This window comes from Periplaneta americana, chromosome 15 (assembly GCF_040183065.1).
Source record: "Periplaneta americana isolate PAMFEO1 chromosome 15, P.americana_PAMFEO1_priV1, whole genome shotgun sequence".
NCBI classification, from domain to species: domain Eukaryota; kingdom Metazoa; phylum Arthropoda; class Insecta; order Blattodea; family Blattidae; genus Periplaneta; species Periplaneta americana.
In genome coordinates this window covers 65,961,020-65,980,983 of record NC_091131.1, presented here as the reverse complement: position 1 = coordinate 65,980,983, position 19,964 = coordinate 65,961,020, and the positions used below count along the sequence as shown (strand labels likewise).

Sequence of the window (19,964 nt, the reverse complement as noted above, 5' to 3'; positions counted from 1 at the left end):
CTGGCTGGAACCAGGGTTGCTAGATTGGGCAAAATGTCGCGGATTGGGCTACTCCGAAGGCCTGTTTGCGTCTATTTTTTATTTCAGGCGATTTGCAAATTTTTGGGCTACTGGAAATTTTGGCGAGCGAAATTTGGGCATATGAATACTCCTTGTCATTTTCAAAAATATTAGCTTTTTCTTTGAGTTTATACTTGGCAGGACATAGGTTTTCGATTTAAAAATCAATTATTTCTTCTAATAACTTGTACGATAATTGAAACCCACGTGAATCAATACCTATAGACTATGTTAAACCAGTGTTACGCCCCCACGAAAGGACTTGCCCATCCTCACTCCGTCACTTATCTGAGAAAGCGCCACTGCATAGACTAGATGCAATGCAAGCTACTTTCAATTAATAATATTAGTTCGTAACTTTTGTAAAGAAAAATGTGTTATAGTCGACGATCAACTATTTTATTGTGTTATTCATTATCAGTATTACAGCAATAATAATTATGAGTTACTTATTGCTCGGCGCTGTGGCGCAACGTTTATCATTCTGGCCGTGAAACGATCGGGCCCTGGTTCAAATCGTGGTTGGGACAAGTTAACTTTTTCCGGAGTTTTCCCTCAACCCATTAAGAGCAAATACTGGGTAGCTTTTGGAGATGGATCTTGGACTCATTTCGCTGGCATTATCACCTTCATCTCACTCAGTCGCTAATTAACCACGCCAATTGATAAATCGTCGTAAGGAAGAAATAACAGTTTCATGAATTATTACTAACAAATCAACAGATGTTACTTGTATTATACATCTTCGCAATGTATCTGTTGAAGGTATTATGATAGGATTTTTGTCCCTCATTAGGGTAGAAGATAGAAAGTAAAATATTGGGCGATTTTTTCTTCTGAAAGGCGACTTTCAAAGAAATAATTGCGAATTTCAGTGAAAACAATCTGGCAACCTGGCTGGAACAGTTGTCCCTTGACACGGTATCTTGAGCATTCCAAACAAGGAGGTTGGAAGGTATGTAGCCTACAGTACATTAATGTAGTTTCCCTGTGGAGCCGTCTGCCAGAAATTGACTTCTTTCTGTATTATAATACATTACTTATTTTATAGTTTAGTGAACTTTTTTTTAGAAAAAAAGAAACAGAAGTTGCAAATTAAATTGAAATAAAATGAAAAAACTATTGTAGTGCTCATTGTAGCTTACAATATGCCCTTCGAGTTTTAGTGTTTCTTACGGAGGCGAAAAAACGCTTGAACGTGAACACTGCTTTCTGAAAATGATTAGACATGTGATAAACTCTTCGTAACTGAAGTTTAGCTTCTGATATCCAGATTTCGCTCGGAAAAAATCTGGCAACCCTCTCGGCAACTGAGTCTCTACAAAATCTTCCTTAATGATGTTAATTTAAACATTAGTGCAAAAAATTATATAGTTTATACTGTAGAACAAAAAATGTGTTTTCAAGAACAGTGAGGAACAGAGCTTTCAGTTAACCCAACATTTATTCGTGACAATGAAAATACAGTTACACTGTCGACATGTGCTTGTTTATAATGTCTCCTTAACATGTTTTTAGTTTGGTAGGGAAGTGATGACAAGGCATTTTATTGGACGGACTTGTTGTTTGGAGCCACCCCATAAGTTTGTTCCTCTGTGTACAACAGATTCTCAACGAAGCAGATTGATTAAAAAGAACCAAATTATTTTAAGCTGAGACCAGAGGTGACATTTTGAAAAAAAAAGTAAAATAAAATAAAAAATAATAAACATTTGATTTTTTTCTCAATTATGTAGGATTTTCTACGTAATTTGGAATATAGTTAAATGAAAATTCTGATTGTAACTGCTTTTGATCATGTAATGTTTTTTATTTGTCGAACTACTTTTTCTATATTGCGCACTATTACATAAAAATATAAATATCTCTGAAACTATTTGGTGAAAAAGGTTGTGATTAGACGTGGTTTGTAGCTGAATGTTCGTTTCATAAGCTGGTGGCATTGTTGAAGATTATAGTCGCTGACTTCGTTGTGAATTTTCAAAACTTAATTTAGTATTATGTTTTTTTTTTTTGTTTGTTTGAAAATGTAACATTTTCTAATGTTAATTCGTAAGTTAAAAATGCATAACTTATGTACCTTTTTCTCAGAAAATAAGATAGGAAGAAGCATAAAGTTTTTAGCTTATCTATAGTGTTACATTGCTTGCTGAGCTCTAGTATCAGATCATTTGGATAACAACTTTGTTGTGCATGAATATTAATGTAATTTAATCTTTCTTAAATATGAGTCGGTTACAAAGAAAATAACTATATTTTCATGTAGTACACTTCCTAAACAAGCGCTCAGCATTTTTAAGATAATAGAGAATCAGCAATACAATTTTCATGGATATGTTATAATAGTTTGAAATAAAGGTACTTATAGATGATTAATTCAACAATGGTAATATAGGGCTTCTGATTTCATCTTAAAATAGGCCTATACTATTCAATAACGAGGATTACATTAACGTATAATCAAAACTAATTTGTGAAACAGCTATGTATGATCTTACAGTTTGGTCTTCACCACATGCATACATAGCGAAAGTACATATTTGATTCTTTTTAATCAGCTGGTGCAATAAAGTCGACAGTTACAGAAATTTGCAAACTGGTCTTAACTTATGACTGTGAAACAAACATGAATTAAGTAACATACAGTGTTACCGCTTGGATGGCTACTTTGACTACTGTTTCACGATACATTTGGTCCTAATTTACCAAATATCACCAGTGTTATTCAACACATTGCTCCGATTTATTATGGATTACTTGGTCAAACGCATTCTTAACTCTTATAACCAGTCATGTGAAGTCACGTCTTCTCCAACAATTAGGAACAAACTTAGGCTGATATTTCTTAGCGCTCGTTGGCCTCGGGTATCACCGAATTGTTGACGATAAGGCTGTGGATGATGCCTTCTCGACGCTTTCCACTCGTCACGGCCTTGATATACGCTGGCATGTCCCCCAGAGTGAAGTGGGTCTCTGTGCCATCTTCCACAAATTCACCCTGGAAGCAATGAGTAAGTAATCACAATTGAAGACCACAAGGGAAGAACGTGATAAGTCCAAAATTAAAGATTTTCTGTTTCAGATGTCATGTAATAGCTCAGATAGTGTAGATTTGTGTAGTGTCACTGTACAGAATAACAATCTCATCAGTTCAAAGAAATCTGAAGAATGATAACCCAAAGACAGTAGGATATAATGGGTCTTCAGACTTTTAACTTGCTCCCCTATAGAAACAGTAAAACGTGACTTATCAAGTTTTACCATTGTACTCTTCAATTATGAGTGCAAAACCGGTGTTTGATCAGAATTTCGAGACCTAATGTTTTTGGCACTACAATAAAATTGTAGTTTCAGAGTGAGAGAAATACAAACAAAATATCCGTATTCTCGTTAAAAAGAAAAGAAAAATGAAGGCAAAATGGTGAAACTAACGTGTAACGTGGACAGCTTCAAATACTTGAGGTGTACTGTAATACTTAGTAGTCAAATGAGCTGAAGTCAAAAGGAGGATAGCGAAGGCAAAGAAAGATTTTAACAAGAAAAGGATATTCTCTACGGACCTCTGGAGAAAGAACTAATGAAGAGATTAGTGAAGTGCACTGTGTAGAATGTGGCATTGTATGCGGCACAAATATGGGCATTACGATGGAGTGAAGAGAAACGACTGTAAGCATTTTAAATGTGAATAATATGAAGAATGGAGCGTGTGAAATGGACCAAAAAAAAAGTTGTGTTAGAAAGACTGGGCGGAGAAAGAATGATGCTGAAAATGATCAGGAAGAGAAAAATAAATTGGGTAAGCCACTGACTGAGAAGAAACTGCATGCTGAAGGAATGGTGAATGGGGAAAAAGTTCGCGACAGAAGATAATATCGGACTATAGAAAACATTAAGATACTTGGATCGTACGCAGTGACGAAGAGGGCTATAATTACTAGACCTAACACCATTTTTCGAAAACATGTTTGTGGTGCGAACAGTCAAACTACGTGAATAACATTTTTTTAGAAATTGTTTTATATACCACATTAGTTTCCTCACTCTTTCTTTATCAGTCTTACCTTTACATTCTGATTGCCGTCGTAAAATGACATGATTGTTCGCATATTTCGCGGTAGTGCCTATACTTGTTTTTTTTTTTTAAAGATGGAACATGACAGTTAAGCGGCCGAGCTTGGAACTACAGTGCCATGTTACCAATATGGACTACCACGCTGCCAGCTGATAGAAGCTAGCAATTGTCGTTAAGATGGCTGGCGTTAAAACATTCCTTGACAATTGACGCGAAGGTAAGAAAACAATACAAAAATTGACAGAGAATCAAAGACGAAACGTGCCAATGCTAACATTGTGTGCGCAATAAATGTAGCCAAGAGAGCTATTAAGCACTCGCCACGTAGGATCTGTAAGTTTGGCAACTCAACCGTTGTTACCATAGCAACAGGCCTACCACGCTTCAGTCGTTTTTCCGATCGCAACACTCCTGTCATGTCCCATATTAAAAAAAAAAAACAAGTATAGCTCTCTCAATGTTGTTCAACTGATCAGGCTCGAAACTGCAGAAGATATTATTTTAGTAGATTGTGATTTAACAGGCTAGTAATGGAGAATTATTGAATTATGGTTTATAGCCTGCTCCGGCATTGGTTTTGATACAAATTTCATTGCCCTTTATCATGCAGCATTTTAGTGGTACGTAGTTAAAAATACGGTATATCAGATTATTACAATTTTATGAGTATGATGACGTACTCACCATCGCCTCCAGTTTTTTTCCATTGGCCCACACATCCAAAGTGTCCTTCTCTGCAACACAAACATGAAACAGAAATTAAAGTAACCACTATTAAATTACTCGCGATCATATCCTTTTGGACCCCGTCACAGCATTGTCACTGCAGGAACAATGTATACACTTTTTTTTTCTTTACAAGTCATTTCTGAGAAATATGGGATGGAAATTTCAGTTGATAAGACTGAAGTAATGGGCTCCATCGCAAAAAATCATTTTCGCAGCAAAATTTGCCTTTATAATAAACTTGTAGAACAGGTCTTTTGTTTTAAAAATCTAGGTCATCATATAAACCAGCGATGGCCAACTGGCGCCCCGCATCTGGCCCGCGATTCCGGCCCCGAGGAGTCTGAGGTTTATTTCCAAAAACGTAACTTTTACTATTATACTGACACAGTATTCATTTTTTATTCACAAGTTTACAGTGTTTTTCAGAAGCTAAATAAAAGACCGAAATGGTTAAGAAGGAAGGATTTATAAAGCCCATCAAAATAATAATGATCGCTCCCCGAAAGTTGGCTTGCGGGGGATGAGGTATTTACTGTTTCTCAACATCTTAGCTTTTGTAAAGGATTTTTTATATTGAATAAAGACCATAAATTATAGTGCTTAGTATGTCTTTAAGGGCTGTTTTTTAATTGGATTTTTATGACGTATCTAATACTATGCTATTTAGCGTCGATGGAATTAGTGACAACGAAATTTTATTTGGTGACATGAGACCGAGGATTTGCCGTGTTAAATTGTAAGAATTGTAATTGTATTCTTGTAAAATTTTGACTTGTTCCACATCTTAAAGCTTCCTTGCTAATGTAAGATCTATGGAATACAATAAATAAAATGAAATGAAAAATATCGCATATTCTTCGAGAGCCATCCTCACAAATTATAAGTTGATTTTAAATCATTGGTTTTCCATATATTCAGAAACCACACTGTTACCCCCTAAACAGCTTGTGTACAAGGATTTCAATTGGTTAAGGAAGCACCATAAAAACTACATTCCATAAGATTTTTAAGCTCATTTCTGCTCAAGAAGAAAGAATCTTTCCTATGACAATTCTATAGTGAGTAATGACAAATTTCCAGTCATCTGTCCTTTGTTTATTAAAATATATGCATTATAACTTTCTGCATGGATAGAACTAAACATAAGACATTATCTGGCCCCTGATGAAGTTGCCTAAATTAAATTTGGCCCCCGAGAGGTATTAAGTTGGCCAAGCGTGATATAAACTATGAACTGGGAAAAGATATTTCTACAAAATTGAATTGTTCTAATTATGCAATGAATAAACTTATATTAATAATGTTATCAAACCTTCCCTTGTCCAAAAATATACAAGCATTGACGAAACGTATTCTCATGAATGGAAGTGAAGCTTGGATCATAGGCCCTCTATGTAAATGTTACAAACACCGAACCACTGCCAATACAATTATATTTTTAAAAGAAATTAGACAAAAAATAAATATTTAAAAAGAATTAAAAGATGATCCTATTTCAAAGAAAATTCAAAACTATAAACAGAAATGAAAATACCATGTACTCAAAAGCCCCCTACAAGAATATCACTTCAAATAATAAACTTCAGTCCTTCAGGAAAAAAATCTTTAGGCTGTCCGCTGAAACGATGGAGTGAGCCAGTAATAGATCTAATATATCGCAGGAAGAAGGCGACCATCTAAAAAATGATAATTCGACACATACAATAAAAACGAAAAGAGCCAGTGTCAAAATTGACATAGGTTTGAGCTGTCACAATAAAATTCTTCCACCCACATATTTTCACACTTACAATTACCCTCACAGGCCTCCAGCGTAACTCAGTCGGCTAAGGCTCTTGCCTGCCGATCCGGAGTTGCGCTCGGGTTCGATTCCCGCTTGGGCTGAGTACCTAGTTGAGTTTTTCCGAGGTTTTTCCCAACACTAAGGCAAATGTCAGGTAACCTATGGCGAATCCTGGGCCTCATTTCGTAAAATATCATCTCACTATCACCAATTCCATCGACGCTAAATAACCTCGTAATTGATACAGAGTCGTCAAATAATCAAATAAAAACTACCCTCATGAGTAAAACTTAGCAGATGTATCGGTTCGATAAGTAAATTAGTATGTTACTTATGCCACTTCTTGCTTTATATCTTAAAATGAACGATTTCACATTAATTTTCCTACCAATTTATGCATATATATTTACGCCCTGAAATTTTTTCCCGAAAGGTTCACGATTTGAGACGTAATTGTATGTTAGGAATTATTCTGAACCAAATATTTTTGTGAACATTCATTTGACACCAATTACTTACTTACTTACAAATGGCTTTTAAGGAACACGGAGGTTCATTGTCGCCCTCACATAAGCCCGTCAACGGTCCCTATCCTGTGCAATATTAATCCAGTCTCTATCATATCCCACCTCTCTCAAATTCATTTTAATATTATCCTTCCATCTACTTCTCGGCCTCCCCAAAGGTCTTTTTCCCTCTGGCCTCCCAACTAACACTCTATATGGATGTCTGGATTCACTCATAAGTGCTACATGCCCTGCCCATCTCAAACGTCTGAATTTAATGTTCCTAATTATGTCACGTGAAGAATACAATGCGTGCAGTTCTGCGTTGTGTAACTTTCTCCATTCTCCTGTAACTTCATCCCTCTTAGCCCCAAATATTTTCCTAAGAATCTTATTCTCAAACACCCTTAATCTCTGTTCCTCTCTCAAAGTGAGAGTACAACACTAGCCTATGTAATAAAAATCTATAAGGAAATCGTTAGAACTGATGTGTAGCAGATCACTGTTTTGTGCAATTTTGGACCCAAAATGAAGTTACTGGGAAATTTTGAATGTCGACAATATGAGACAATCCATCCAGTTGTTTAGGATATAAACCGTGGATAAGTGGTCACACAAACTGTAACTTTTCGGTGAATTTTACTGAAAATGTAGAAATGTATTTTTGTAGCGCCATGGTGCTTTTTTCATATAGGCCTAGCCTAATAGTCAGAGAGCAGTAATACCACAGTCTAGTATATACAGTCGCGAAGCTCAATACGTAGTAAATATGCAAACATTAGATAGTTGCTCACCACTAGGATCGCTAATATCGCCTCATTACAGGCAATGCAAAATAGTACCGTCACAGTCTATTGTTTCTAGCACCCTCAAAACTCAAGCTTTGTGACTGTATATAGTAGACTGTGGTAATACCACAGTCTAATAGATACAGTCACGCAACTCATACGTATAAAATATGCCAACATTTGACAGCTGGCGCGACAGTAGCCCTCTAGCGGCAGGCAAGTTAAAAGTGTGCACACTACATATGATAACACATCAGAAAACGGGTTTTGCGTAATTTATTTTATATTTTTATGCTATACAATAAGTATATATGATTCTTATTAATTCTACTTTAGAATCCTGGAAGAATTTCACACGCAGTTAATCTACAAGTTTCAGAAGCTGGGAATAAACGTAATTCTTTCTGTTCCTTACAACTGAATCATGGCCCTGATCACGTATCATGGTTTGAAATAATATAATTGTTTGTACGTAGACGGTTAATTCAATTCATTCCTAAATATATTTATAAACCATTGGAACTCTATATTTCCTGTGAGAAGAGTCAAAATTGTAGGGCATATCTCGTAGGGTACATCGCGTGGTGAACTCCTCTCCCTATTTCCTGAGAAATTAATTACTGTATTTTCCATACCGCAAATTGGGGTAAACTCGGCCGCTGAGGTAAACTTAAAAATAAAAAAGGGGAAGATTTAAACCTTAATTTGACAGACATTGATTTATGAAGTTTATTATTTTTCAAATTTTTTTTATTATTATTTTGAGTCGCTAATAGTGCTGATATTATGGTTTAAATTTTTATGGAAAGTTTGCCACATTTTACATCACATTTCCAGTTTTCACACATAAGCTTAATTTTAACTTATCCTACCTATATAATACGTAATTTACATGCACTTACTGTTGTTATGACGTAGGTAAGAACAAATGAATACACAACTTTGTTGAAAAAATTGTAACTTCAATTAACTCTGAAAATGTAGGCCTAATTTTATTTTCAGATCAGAAGTGGTGTAAGTCAAAAATGGGTAATGAGAGTTAAAGTAAACATTCTGTAAAATACAGCGCAAAGTAGCAGTTAATATTGAATTTATTTAAACTATTAGTAGTCAGTGAATAGCACGAAGGATATATTAATTGCTACTTTGTGCTGTATTTTACAGAATTTTTACTTTAAACCTGATTACCTAATTTTGACTTATACCACTTCTGCTCTGAACGGCTCAAATAATCACTGGTAATGTAAAATCAACACCAATAACAGTCATGCAAATTATTACAGAAAAGATTGCTTTTTATATTAAATTTAAAAAGGCTCTTTTATTTCTTGAGAACTTAATACGTCTGCCACATGAATCTACACCAACACATCAGAAATTTATCGACCAGTCTGGATTTATTCAAGAAGTGAATATTTTGAAAAAGGATTATAATATGCCATGAATTCTTGAAAAAAATTAACACCATAATCCCTACTTGAATGCAATATAACATTCAACTTTTGAAAAATATAAAGAAAAAAAAACACGAAATTATGGAATTACTTGCATTAAAAACTGTAGATACATTATCCAAAATCGGAATGGTTACACATTTACACATGATCTCTGCAAAACAATAATATACTGTAACGGGTATTTACATTGTTTTTATTTAAACTGTCCTTCCTGACATACAAATAGGTAACTGATAACTAATAAATGTTTTATAGAACACAAAACGTAGGCTACCTACAGCGTGGATTATAGGTTATGACTGAGTTATGATTTTCTCTTGGTTTTTAGGGAATCTGAAGAACGACAAATTCGGAGATTTAAACTTGTTGTTACTGTAATTTTCGTCACTGCACACATTGCCTTTATTCCGACGCATGATTAAAACGTTATTATAACATATCGCATCCTTTAAAGCACGTGCTGTATCAACAACCCTATGACCAGTGCCTTGCCTGCCGCTTGAGCGCTAGTGTCGTGAATGTTGGCAAAAAAAGTGTTGAAGTTGCGCGACTGTATATATTAGACTGTGGTAATACTGTCATCACCGGTTTCATACTCACCCAGCACCACTCGAAACGTCTCGCCGCGCACCTGCACCATCCACGTCTTAATGGCCTTGCTCTGGATCTCAGAGAACCTCTGGTAACTCTTGCCATTCACTTCGAGGGAGTAGGAGTAAGAGAAGCCCCCCACAGGCTCCACCTTGACGACGCAGCGGGCGTTGCCCACCATGAACACCTCGTCGCCGACTAGCTTGAACATCCAGTCGCGTCGCATCAGTTCCTGCAACAACAATTGAGTTCCTCTATCTTACCTTAAGTCAGGATTGAGGTAACTTTTTTATTCACAAATGACTATAAGGCCGTTATAGTATCCTATAAAACCATTAAGCACAGGAACGACTCCTTAGGTTGTAGCAAGTTTGTGCTACAATCAAAATATTTTTGAAGTCATAAGCTGTTTAAAATAATAGTCAAAGTAATTTATGTCAGCCCACTTGAGGTGTGTGGATATAAAGGGAAAAATTGAGACGGTGTCGGGTGTAGTTCCTGGGTAGCTCAGTCGGTAGAGCGTTGGTGCGCTCAGCCAAAGGTCTCGCACACAGCGAGAGAGAGTGGCATTTATACAGGGACATCATTTTATTTTTACTTCAATTTTTATTGTACCTGAGTTTTTGAATATACTTCACTCCCACCCCTTCTATTAATGAAGTTCAAACTGTTCTCCAGACAGAATCAAGGCCCCGTATAGTAAACAGCACTGAGTTAGTGAGTATAGTACGTTCCAGAAATATGTTCGCATTTTTTGAAAAAGCTTTCAATATTGAATCATATTTTCGCACAAGTACTGTCCGTTTGCCTACGTCGCATCCCGATTTCCCCCACCTGCTTCTGCACACCCCTCTGTAAAAGCTGGGCTGTCTTAGCTCTTTTCTGAAAACATTAATTTCTGTTGGACGTTTACGTAATATGATACAACTGTTTAAAATAGGCCCTAACTTAAATAAAATGGCCTCGTTAAGTAATTAACTGTCACGTGATTTTCCCCCTTTCTACGATCCTGCGGCATAACCACTTGGACGGACAGTAGATAGCATGTCTGAGTAATTTTATCTTTTCGGATCGGGCAGAAGTGAAGATTGAATTTACAGTACGTAAGGTACTCTTTTATAGAGTAGGTACAGAATTATTTCAACATGAGTTACTAGTACGAAGGACGAAACTGGCAATTGGAATTAGATGCAATAGTCTATAGTGCAATAATATGCACAATAGAACTGAAGCCTGTATCGAAATGAACGGCCACCATTTTTCAAAATATGTTTAAATATCCATATTATGATGTTTTTCATTTTAACTTCATTCTCTACATTGTACGCTAATGTGCTGTAGACAGTGTAATATACACTGCATAATGAATACGTTCGCATAGATAACTCAATTCGTGAGTAAAAACACTTATTCTTAATACAGTAGTGTATTTTGATTAAACAATAGCGAATGCAAATTATCGAACTCAAAATCGCGATATTTCCTAATTTACGTAAATGGATGAACTACTTTTCTTCCCTCCTGTGCCTAGTAAAGTGATTCGTGTTTTACGCCAGTATCATCGAACTCCAGTTGTGGAAGGGGGTAGCGAACGGTGTTTCCGGTTCTCTAAAGGTATAGCCAGGTTAATATTAAAAATGTTAGTAAAAGTAAAATGATGTTCCTGTAGTTTTGTTCATAGCTAATCAGCTATCTCTTCGTCCCATCCCTCAAACGTAGACTGAAGTTTTGCGGGTTGCATTCAGCAGTGATTCAGCATACCTATTGTTTTGGACACGAAAGCCTTATTTCGTATCACTTATGAGACTTAAACGTGCCTTCGGATAGTTGACTAAACAACAATTTATAGCACAGACTGCTTAATGTTAAACTTTCTTCGAGGTGCGAATATTTTACGACTTTGATAGCGAACACTTCTTCATATCTAAACGCATAAGGACAGATTGCTTCATAGAAAGTGACTGCCAGAATGGGTTGCATAACTCGCAGGAACCATTTCGTGATTGCATTCATTACTATCTCACACTACGTACTTTGGAGTACTGTGTAATGTAGAGTTATCCAATGGCGTACAGCGATCATTTTCCTCCCTTGTCTATAGATCAATTTGCATATAAGGATACCTTACTTTTTGGGGGCGTAGCTCCATTGCGTGCAAGGTATAACGAAGTATGGATTTCGAAGAAGCCATTATTAATTCTGGTGTTTATTCAGTATGGCCCTTAGCTGTAACTGAAGGTTCAGTTTGGCACAACCACGGTGGCGTTGAAGTTGCCATGAAGGTTTAAGCCAGCAATATCACGGTGATATAGAAATAGGCCATTTCTTGACATACATGTTTGCTTACAAATTTAATGATGAGCAAAAGTGAAGTATAGAACTGCTTTGGACGTAGCGTAGGGTTTTATGGACTATATGACTGAAAATTACGTCGACTGTGAATCTATGTATATTCTCGCCATACTCTTAGAGACGCTTTTCCACACCAGCTTATACCCCTAAAGTTTTTATGCTTAATTCAAACTATTCATACCTAACTATATCTAAACTAAATTAAACTCAACAATTTATTATTTATTAAATCATCAAGTAGTCAGCTATAAAAAGAGAATATATAAATAATCCGTGGCGCTACAGCCCACGAAGGGCCAAGACCGACCAGCCGGCTGCTGGCCTCACGGCCACATGCCGAAGCAGAGGTGGACGATCATCCAACCAGAATGGAGGTATCGTGTGGTTAGCACGATGAGCCCCCCAGCCGTTATAGCTGGTTTGCGTAACCGGATTTCGCTACCTATCGTAGCTCCCCAAGTGTATCACGATGCTGGGTGGGCACCGGTCCCATACACTGGCCGAAATTTCATGAGAAAATGTCTTCCCCCATGATGACTCGAACCACCGCGCATTCCGTAACGCGGGTCCCAGGCAGGATGCCTTAGACCACGACGCCACGGCGCGGGACAAAAAGAGAATAATGCTATTAAATCACGGCCAAGATTAAATAAATATTAAAGGAACAGCGTTACAGATATCATAGAAAAGAAAAATTATCTTATACCCTATTATTAACTTTAATGGTACTCAGCTGTTAATGAGATGCCTGAGATTGTTTTCTGCGCGCCAGCTCCTCGATTCTTGGCCGAATATTCGTGAATGCGAGTATAAGAGGTGATTTTGGATTCAAGCGCTTTCTGTGTTTCGTTTTTATTTATATCAATGCAGAAAAACTCTGCTCAAATATTATAAGTAGAATGGCAGAAGGTGTGGAATAGTAGTATCAGAAAGTTCCGTATTTTACAAAGTTACAAATTGACTAGTTTTATAATTTTATTTTTAATGAACTATCAACGGACATTTCTAACAGACATTCTTTCGGTTTTAAGGGAAGGAACAGCGTTACAGATATCATAGAAAAGAAAAATTATCTTATACCCTATTATTAACTTTAATGGTACTCAGCTGTTAATGAGATGCCTGAGATTGTTTTCTGCGCGCCAGCTCCTCGATTCTTGGCCGAATATTCGTGAATGCGAGTATAAGAGGTGATTTTGGATTCAAGCGCTTTCTGTGTTTCGTTTTTATTTATATCAATGCAGAAAAACTCTGCTCAAATATTATAAGTAGAATGGCAGAAGGTGTGGAATAGTAGTATCAGAAAGTTCCGTATTTTACAAAGTTACAAATTGACTAGTTTTATAATTTTATTTTTAGTGAACTATCAACGGACATTTCTAACAGACATTCTTTCGGTTTTAAGGGAAGTTCAGAGTTGTGGTGGAAAACGGATCTGTAATACAATCTTGTGTGTTAACTCCTTTCCCAGTTTCTGGAAAGTATTCCAAAACCGTATCCTGAGATTTTCTAGGTGATATTTGATTATTTCCAAAACTTTATCACTAATACTAACTTCATTTTGTCCACTATGTTCAAACAGAGTTGGAAAAAGTGCAGTATTTCCTTTATTAACGCACTCAATACAAAATAAGACTTTCTAATAAAACCCTTTCACTTTGCCATGGGCTTTAATTTTTTTTACGAAACTTTGGAGTTGAAGATTGACAGAATCAAATTTGTTGAAAATATTCGTCAAATAGGCTAGATGACAAATCCAACCTTCATCTTCAAAATACGTCACCAGATCGGATTTCAATTTAAAAACCAGTTGAGTGTGTGTGTATCCCACCTCCTCGCATTTAAAATGAATACAAGTATTTTTTACTTATATTTAAAAATGATTACGTTGTTAAGTAGAAAATAGCCTGCATTGAATCCTATATAAAATTAGAATCACTGACTTTCAGGGCCTTTTTCTAAGATATATACAGAGAGTTCTTATGCAGACCGGTCCCACTCCAATCTATACCTAACAAAATCTATTGTCGGGCGGAGAGCGGTCGTACTACGCCGCGGCGTAAGGACAGGTCCGTGCACACTTCCTTACGCAGACCGAATAAATACACCCGTACAGAGCGTTCCAGCGATAAGTATCGATATAGCCTATTGATATTGCAATATGTTGCACATCTACTGTAATTTCGATAATCGATATACAGTCCAGAAAATATATCGATATGATTACACTGGTCAACAACCATTTTGGTGCCAGTCAGATATGAGTGATTTAAGGTTTACTTTAGGATGCTGATTCAGAATATGGCAACGGTTTTGCTAGATTGGCTCTAGTTGTTTAGATATTGTAAGTCTTAACCGATTCCTGCTTTAAGTTTTTCACAACTTAGTCCAGGGAAGGATCTGCAAATGTACTTGAAGCAATTAGAATTTCTGTCCAAGGCCTTAATAAATTGCTTCATGAGGTCTAGCTTTTTATGGAGTGGAGGGAGAATGATTTTCTCCCTATCAACCAAAGACTCATGCACGATGTTCGCTGCACCAGCTGGCACATGTTTTCTTGAAGGCCATGTCACCTTTTCCCAATGATCTTGCTTAGCCCTACTATCCCACATGCAGATGAAACATGGTGCTTGATGTAGCCACTTTGCTGCCCAAGCAAGATGTTGACCATCTTCAAATCGACACAAATAAGCCATCCGTGCTGATGATAACGAAGTTTCTGTAGAACCATATTGACGTTGCTGTATTCTTCATGAAGTTTTGTGGAGTGGGCAAGTTGAATAGATGCATAGCGATTCCCATTATGTAACAGCACGCATTTCAAGCTTTCACGAATTTGTCGATAAACAGTCACCAGTCTTCTGGCTCAAATCAAGATATTTCCACGTCCGTTTCTTGTATTTATTCAAGTCTTTTACACTCACAACACAAAAATAACAGTCGTCGTGGTGGTTTCATGGTTCTCTCCATACTATTGGCACTCCAATGTTTAAACTTTTCTTTGTTCCTTTTGTCCACTTTCATTGAATCTCCACACTGGTTTTACAAAATTTATGGGGAGCCCTAGACTTATCTTGGTCCCAAGATGAATACCAAAATATGCCAAACATATTTGCTTCACAAAGTCAGTGATGTTCTTACTATTTTTCAGCGTAGTGTACTCACCACACACATATAACAGAGCTCATCAGGGCAGGTGAGGCAACCTCTTCGTAAAGAACTCATATTTCATTGCAACAAAACGTAGAAAATGGGAACTTAATATTTAATTTGACACAATATAATGTTACATGACAATAAAACCGAAATTTAAAAAATTGAAAGATTCTCCCACAAAAGTAAATGAAAACAGGTATAATGTCAGAATACAAGGTTTATTTGATGAACACCCTGTATCTTAAAAACTAGAGCCAATTTGGAAAAACCAATGGGAGATTCGGATTCAGCATCACCAAAATACCCCATATTCATTGCAACTTCCCTGGCACCTCGAAAAAAATCTGTTTTTGTTGACCAGTGTTATCAATAAGTCTGTATCGCTATTCCGTAAGCAATGCAATTATATTTTCAGGTGTAACCTACATTTATTACAATAAACTTGCTTAAATTTTAATATTCCTTAATATAGTCCCGTCGCTCTAATTTCCGGCAGCCAATCATGTTGCAGGTCGGCTAAATTTAAACGTGAATTCTACATGAGTCAGTATTTGATACAGCAACAGGATTCAATGATTCTAATTTTATATAGTATTCAATCTAGGCTATTTTCTACCTAACAACGTAATCATTTTTAATATAAGTAAAAAATACTTGTATTCATTTTTAATGTAGGCCTAAGTAAACAGTACTTACAACGTTACAAGTTTTAACAAACTTCACAATTGATTTGATACAGACCTTCTATAGTAAGTTCCCATTGCAAGTTATTGTTACACTCCAACATTCCAAACATCAATGGTAATGATGATAGGGATAGAATTTTCATGCACTAAAAGATATGATATAATATTTATTTTTAGCTTACATCGGTGGCCCTTCACGCACTAAAAGATATAGGCTAATAAGAAAACAGAATGTCAGTAGATTGTTCATAAAAATCCTAGCCGTAAACAAATCTCATACTGGTATTAAATCCTTGTTTCTCTTTTCATTCCAGAACAGACATAAAAGTTTTGATAGCCGTCCTTTTCAGAGTGGCAGTTGCTGCTGCCTTGGAGAACATTAATACTAAAACAGTAGTAGATAAACCTCCCGTTAACCTAAGATGTTGATAAAGCGTCGTAAAATAACCTACTGAAAAAAATAAACCTCCCGTCTGTCTCACGTATGCACACATTGCATTTTGAATTTGGTACTGCATATTAAACAGTCTGAATTCAAATTCCAGTCCAGCCAAACAGAGCAAGGTATTGATTGGATTGGATATTTCAAGGTTGCGCAACTGTCGACCTTCATTAGCGCCATCTCTCAGGGAATTATCGGAGTTGTCTAGTGTGGATTTTGTTGTTGATAATGGTAATAGTAATTGCACAGAAAACGATAAATATATAGAAAACCGATTCAGTATATGGTAAAATGTGTCTCAATGAAACTTACAGCAGAGTCCGTATAGGCCAGCTTCTGTCTGATGCTTTTCCAATTCACTGCGGGCTAAAGCAAGGAGATGCACTATCACCTTTACTTTTTAACTTCGCTCTAGAATATGTCATTAGGAAAGTTCAGGATAACAGACAGGGTTTGGAATTGAACGGGTTACATCAGCTGCTTGTCTATGCGGATGACGCGAGTGTGTTAGGAGAAAATCCGCAAACGATTAGGGGAAACACGGAAATTTTAGTTGAAGCAAGTAAAGCGATAGGTTTGGAAGTAAATCCCGAAAATACGAAGTATATGATTATGTCTCGTGACCAGAATATTGTACGAAATGGAAATATAAAAATTGGAGATTTATCCTTCGAAGAGGTGGAAAAATTCAAATATCTTGGAGCAACAATAACAAATACAAATGACACTCGGGAGGAAATTAAACGCAGAATAAATATGGGAAATGCGTGTTATTATTCAGTTGAGAAGCTCTTATCATCCAGTCTGCTGTCCAAAAATCTGAAAGTTAGAATTTATAAAACAGTTATATTACCGGTTGTTCTGTATGGTTGTGAAACTTGGACTCTCACTTTGAGAGAGGAACAGAGATTAAGGGTGTTTGAGAATAAGCTTCTTAGGAAATATTTGTGGCTAAAAGGGATGAAGTTACAGGAGAATGGAGAAAATTACACAACGCAGAACTGGACGCATTGTTTTCTTCACCTGACATAATTAGGAACATAAAATCCAGACGTTGAGATGGGCAGGGCATGTAGCACGTATGGGCGAATCCAGAAATGCATGTAGAGTGTTAGTTGGGAGGCTGAAGGGAAAAAGACCTTTGGGGAGGCCGAAACGTAGATGGGAGGATAATATTAAAATGGATTTGAGGGAGGTGGGATATGATGATAGAGACTGGATTAATCTTTTTCGATACCGTACCGATAGTCTACATCGAAAAGAAAATATCAGTATTTTCCAAAATCGATATATCATTCCCACAACGAATTATATACAGGGCTTTCATTTCAAAACTTCCTACTCTAAATAACTAATTATTTAAACTGAATTCAATTTAAACGAAGTGCCATTTGAAATTTCAAAGTGGGAGTGGCTGGGGGTGAAATCTAAAACGCAATTAAGCCCAAGCCTGGTTTCAGACTTCCCCTCAATATCTAAAGTGACGTGTTTTTTGTTTAAATTTAATTTAATTTAAATAATATACAATAAATTAGTTACGGTATTTTAACTGTGAAGTTTTGAAATGAAAGCCCTGTATAACTCGCTGCGTTCTCATCTCCTAATAACTCAATAGCCCGTCTCTAATACCACCACTTCTGAAAAAATTGTTGTAGCACTTTTAAAATCAACAAGGCATTAGGCCTATTGATAATCGGTGAACTTGTAGCCTATAAAAATATGCCTATATTAATGGTAACAATAATTCCGTAATAAACATATAACAAATAAAAATCTCTAGACGCTTTAACAGTAAATGACGTAATACTAATTAGAAATAAGACATAATATTATCACTTTTAAATAAAGTTTAATTTGTACAACTTCAATTGTGTCTTTTTTTTTTTTTTTTTTTTTCCATTTTTGGTATCTATCATTCAACACGATATCTACATTAAAATCAGCTTCGATTCCACTAATTATTATTATTATTATGTTTTGTTCTTATTAGGCCTATTATTTCCAAATACTTTACAGTTATATTTTCTTTTCTAACAAGACACATTTACGAATCTTAGGAAAATTCTCATTTATAGAATTCCTACTGTACTTGGACTACATTTTTATGAGTAGGCTTACCAAATGTATCCAACATCTACTACAATACACTAATCTTGGTTCTGTTATGAAATATATTTTTTTAAATTTGTAACTAAACAGAAATGTATTATTCTACAGCGTTAAAAATGGCATTATAAAATACCTTTCCATCCACTCTGACAACTCTTTTCCCTGATGTGGTTCCATGCTCAAACTCGATGCGATGGATCCCGTCGCTTAGTGGCACATCCCAGAAGGCAACCAAGTCTCCTGTCATTGTAACTTTCTCCATGAGCTTTGTAACATTCAGTTCTCATGAATGTTATCGAAGTCTTTTATGAATGTTTGCAGTTGATAACAATTTCGAAGAGTCAAGATCGGTAAGATGTTTGGTGCTATACATTTGTCGCTTTGACGTAATACCGAGTCTGCTTATCCGTAAAGGTCACAAGTATTAAAATTGCAACAAATTTTACAGGAAAATCTATATAAGGCTACTAGACACATCCCAACCGTCACGCAATTTACTAACTTAACGGTATCTTCCCTATACTCATTACCTCCCCATTGCTAAGAATACTGGCGGAAAATCAATATTGTAGAATGAGAAATGACATAAACAACAAGTTATTGGAGGGGGAATCGTGTTTATTTTCATGAATTATTTAATAATATGTACAGTTATTTTCTATAACGAAAAATAATATTCTTCAAAATAGCCTACGCCTTATATTTCGGGATTTTGTGTGGAATAAACAGTGCATGGCCATGAGAAAAATCGTATTCGTCACCAAACCTCCATTATGCAAACACATCGATTGTTTGCTGCGAGTTGGAAGAAGGGCCAATCAGAATCGAGTTTGTAAATGGCGGTAAACTAGAATCGAGCATATGGACATTATCGATAGTGTAAAATTACGTAGCATTATCCATAGCATAATTATTGAGGACATAGCTGCAATAAGGGCCCATAGCCCCATAGGCCCTTTTTCCGGAGAATGCATAAATAGATTGTCCATAATTTCTTTGTTATACGCAAAAAGTTTCGTTGTGAAATTTTGAACAGTAATGCTGGAAAACCTGTTTATTTTAATATACGGTACAGTATGTTATAGACATTTTATCTATATAACATGTTCATACATGAAAAACTGTCCTCCAAGACTGGATCTTCAATCTGCGTCTCGAGTTCCACTGAAGAAAAGTAAAGTTAAAGATGTCAGAGATTTATTTCCATATGTAAAAGAGGAAAGCCGCTCATTT

The 19,964-nt window shown here is 36.1% G+C and overlaps 1 protein-coding gene across 1 annotated transcript; it reads right to left on the bottom strand.

The window, feature by feature from the left end:
* Positions 1-1,476: 1,476 nt before the first annotated feature.
* On the bottom strand, positions 1,477-19,496 carry LOC138715049 (fas apoptotic inhibitory molecule 1). Its single transcript, XM_069847495.1, has 4 exons — positions 18,865-19,496; positions 9,996-10,218; positions 4,817-4,866; positions 1,477-3,058 (listed from the first exon to the last, which is right to left on the bottom strand). The coding sequence occupies exons 1-4, from the start codon at positions 18,991-18,993 to the stop codon at positions 2,906-2,908; spliced, it is 555 nt and encodes a 184-aa protein (XP_069703596.1). The 5' UTR covers positions 18,994-19,496; the 3' UTR covers positions 1,477-2,905.
* Between the last annotated feature and the right edge of the window lie 468 nt (positions 19,497-19,964).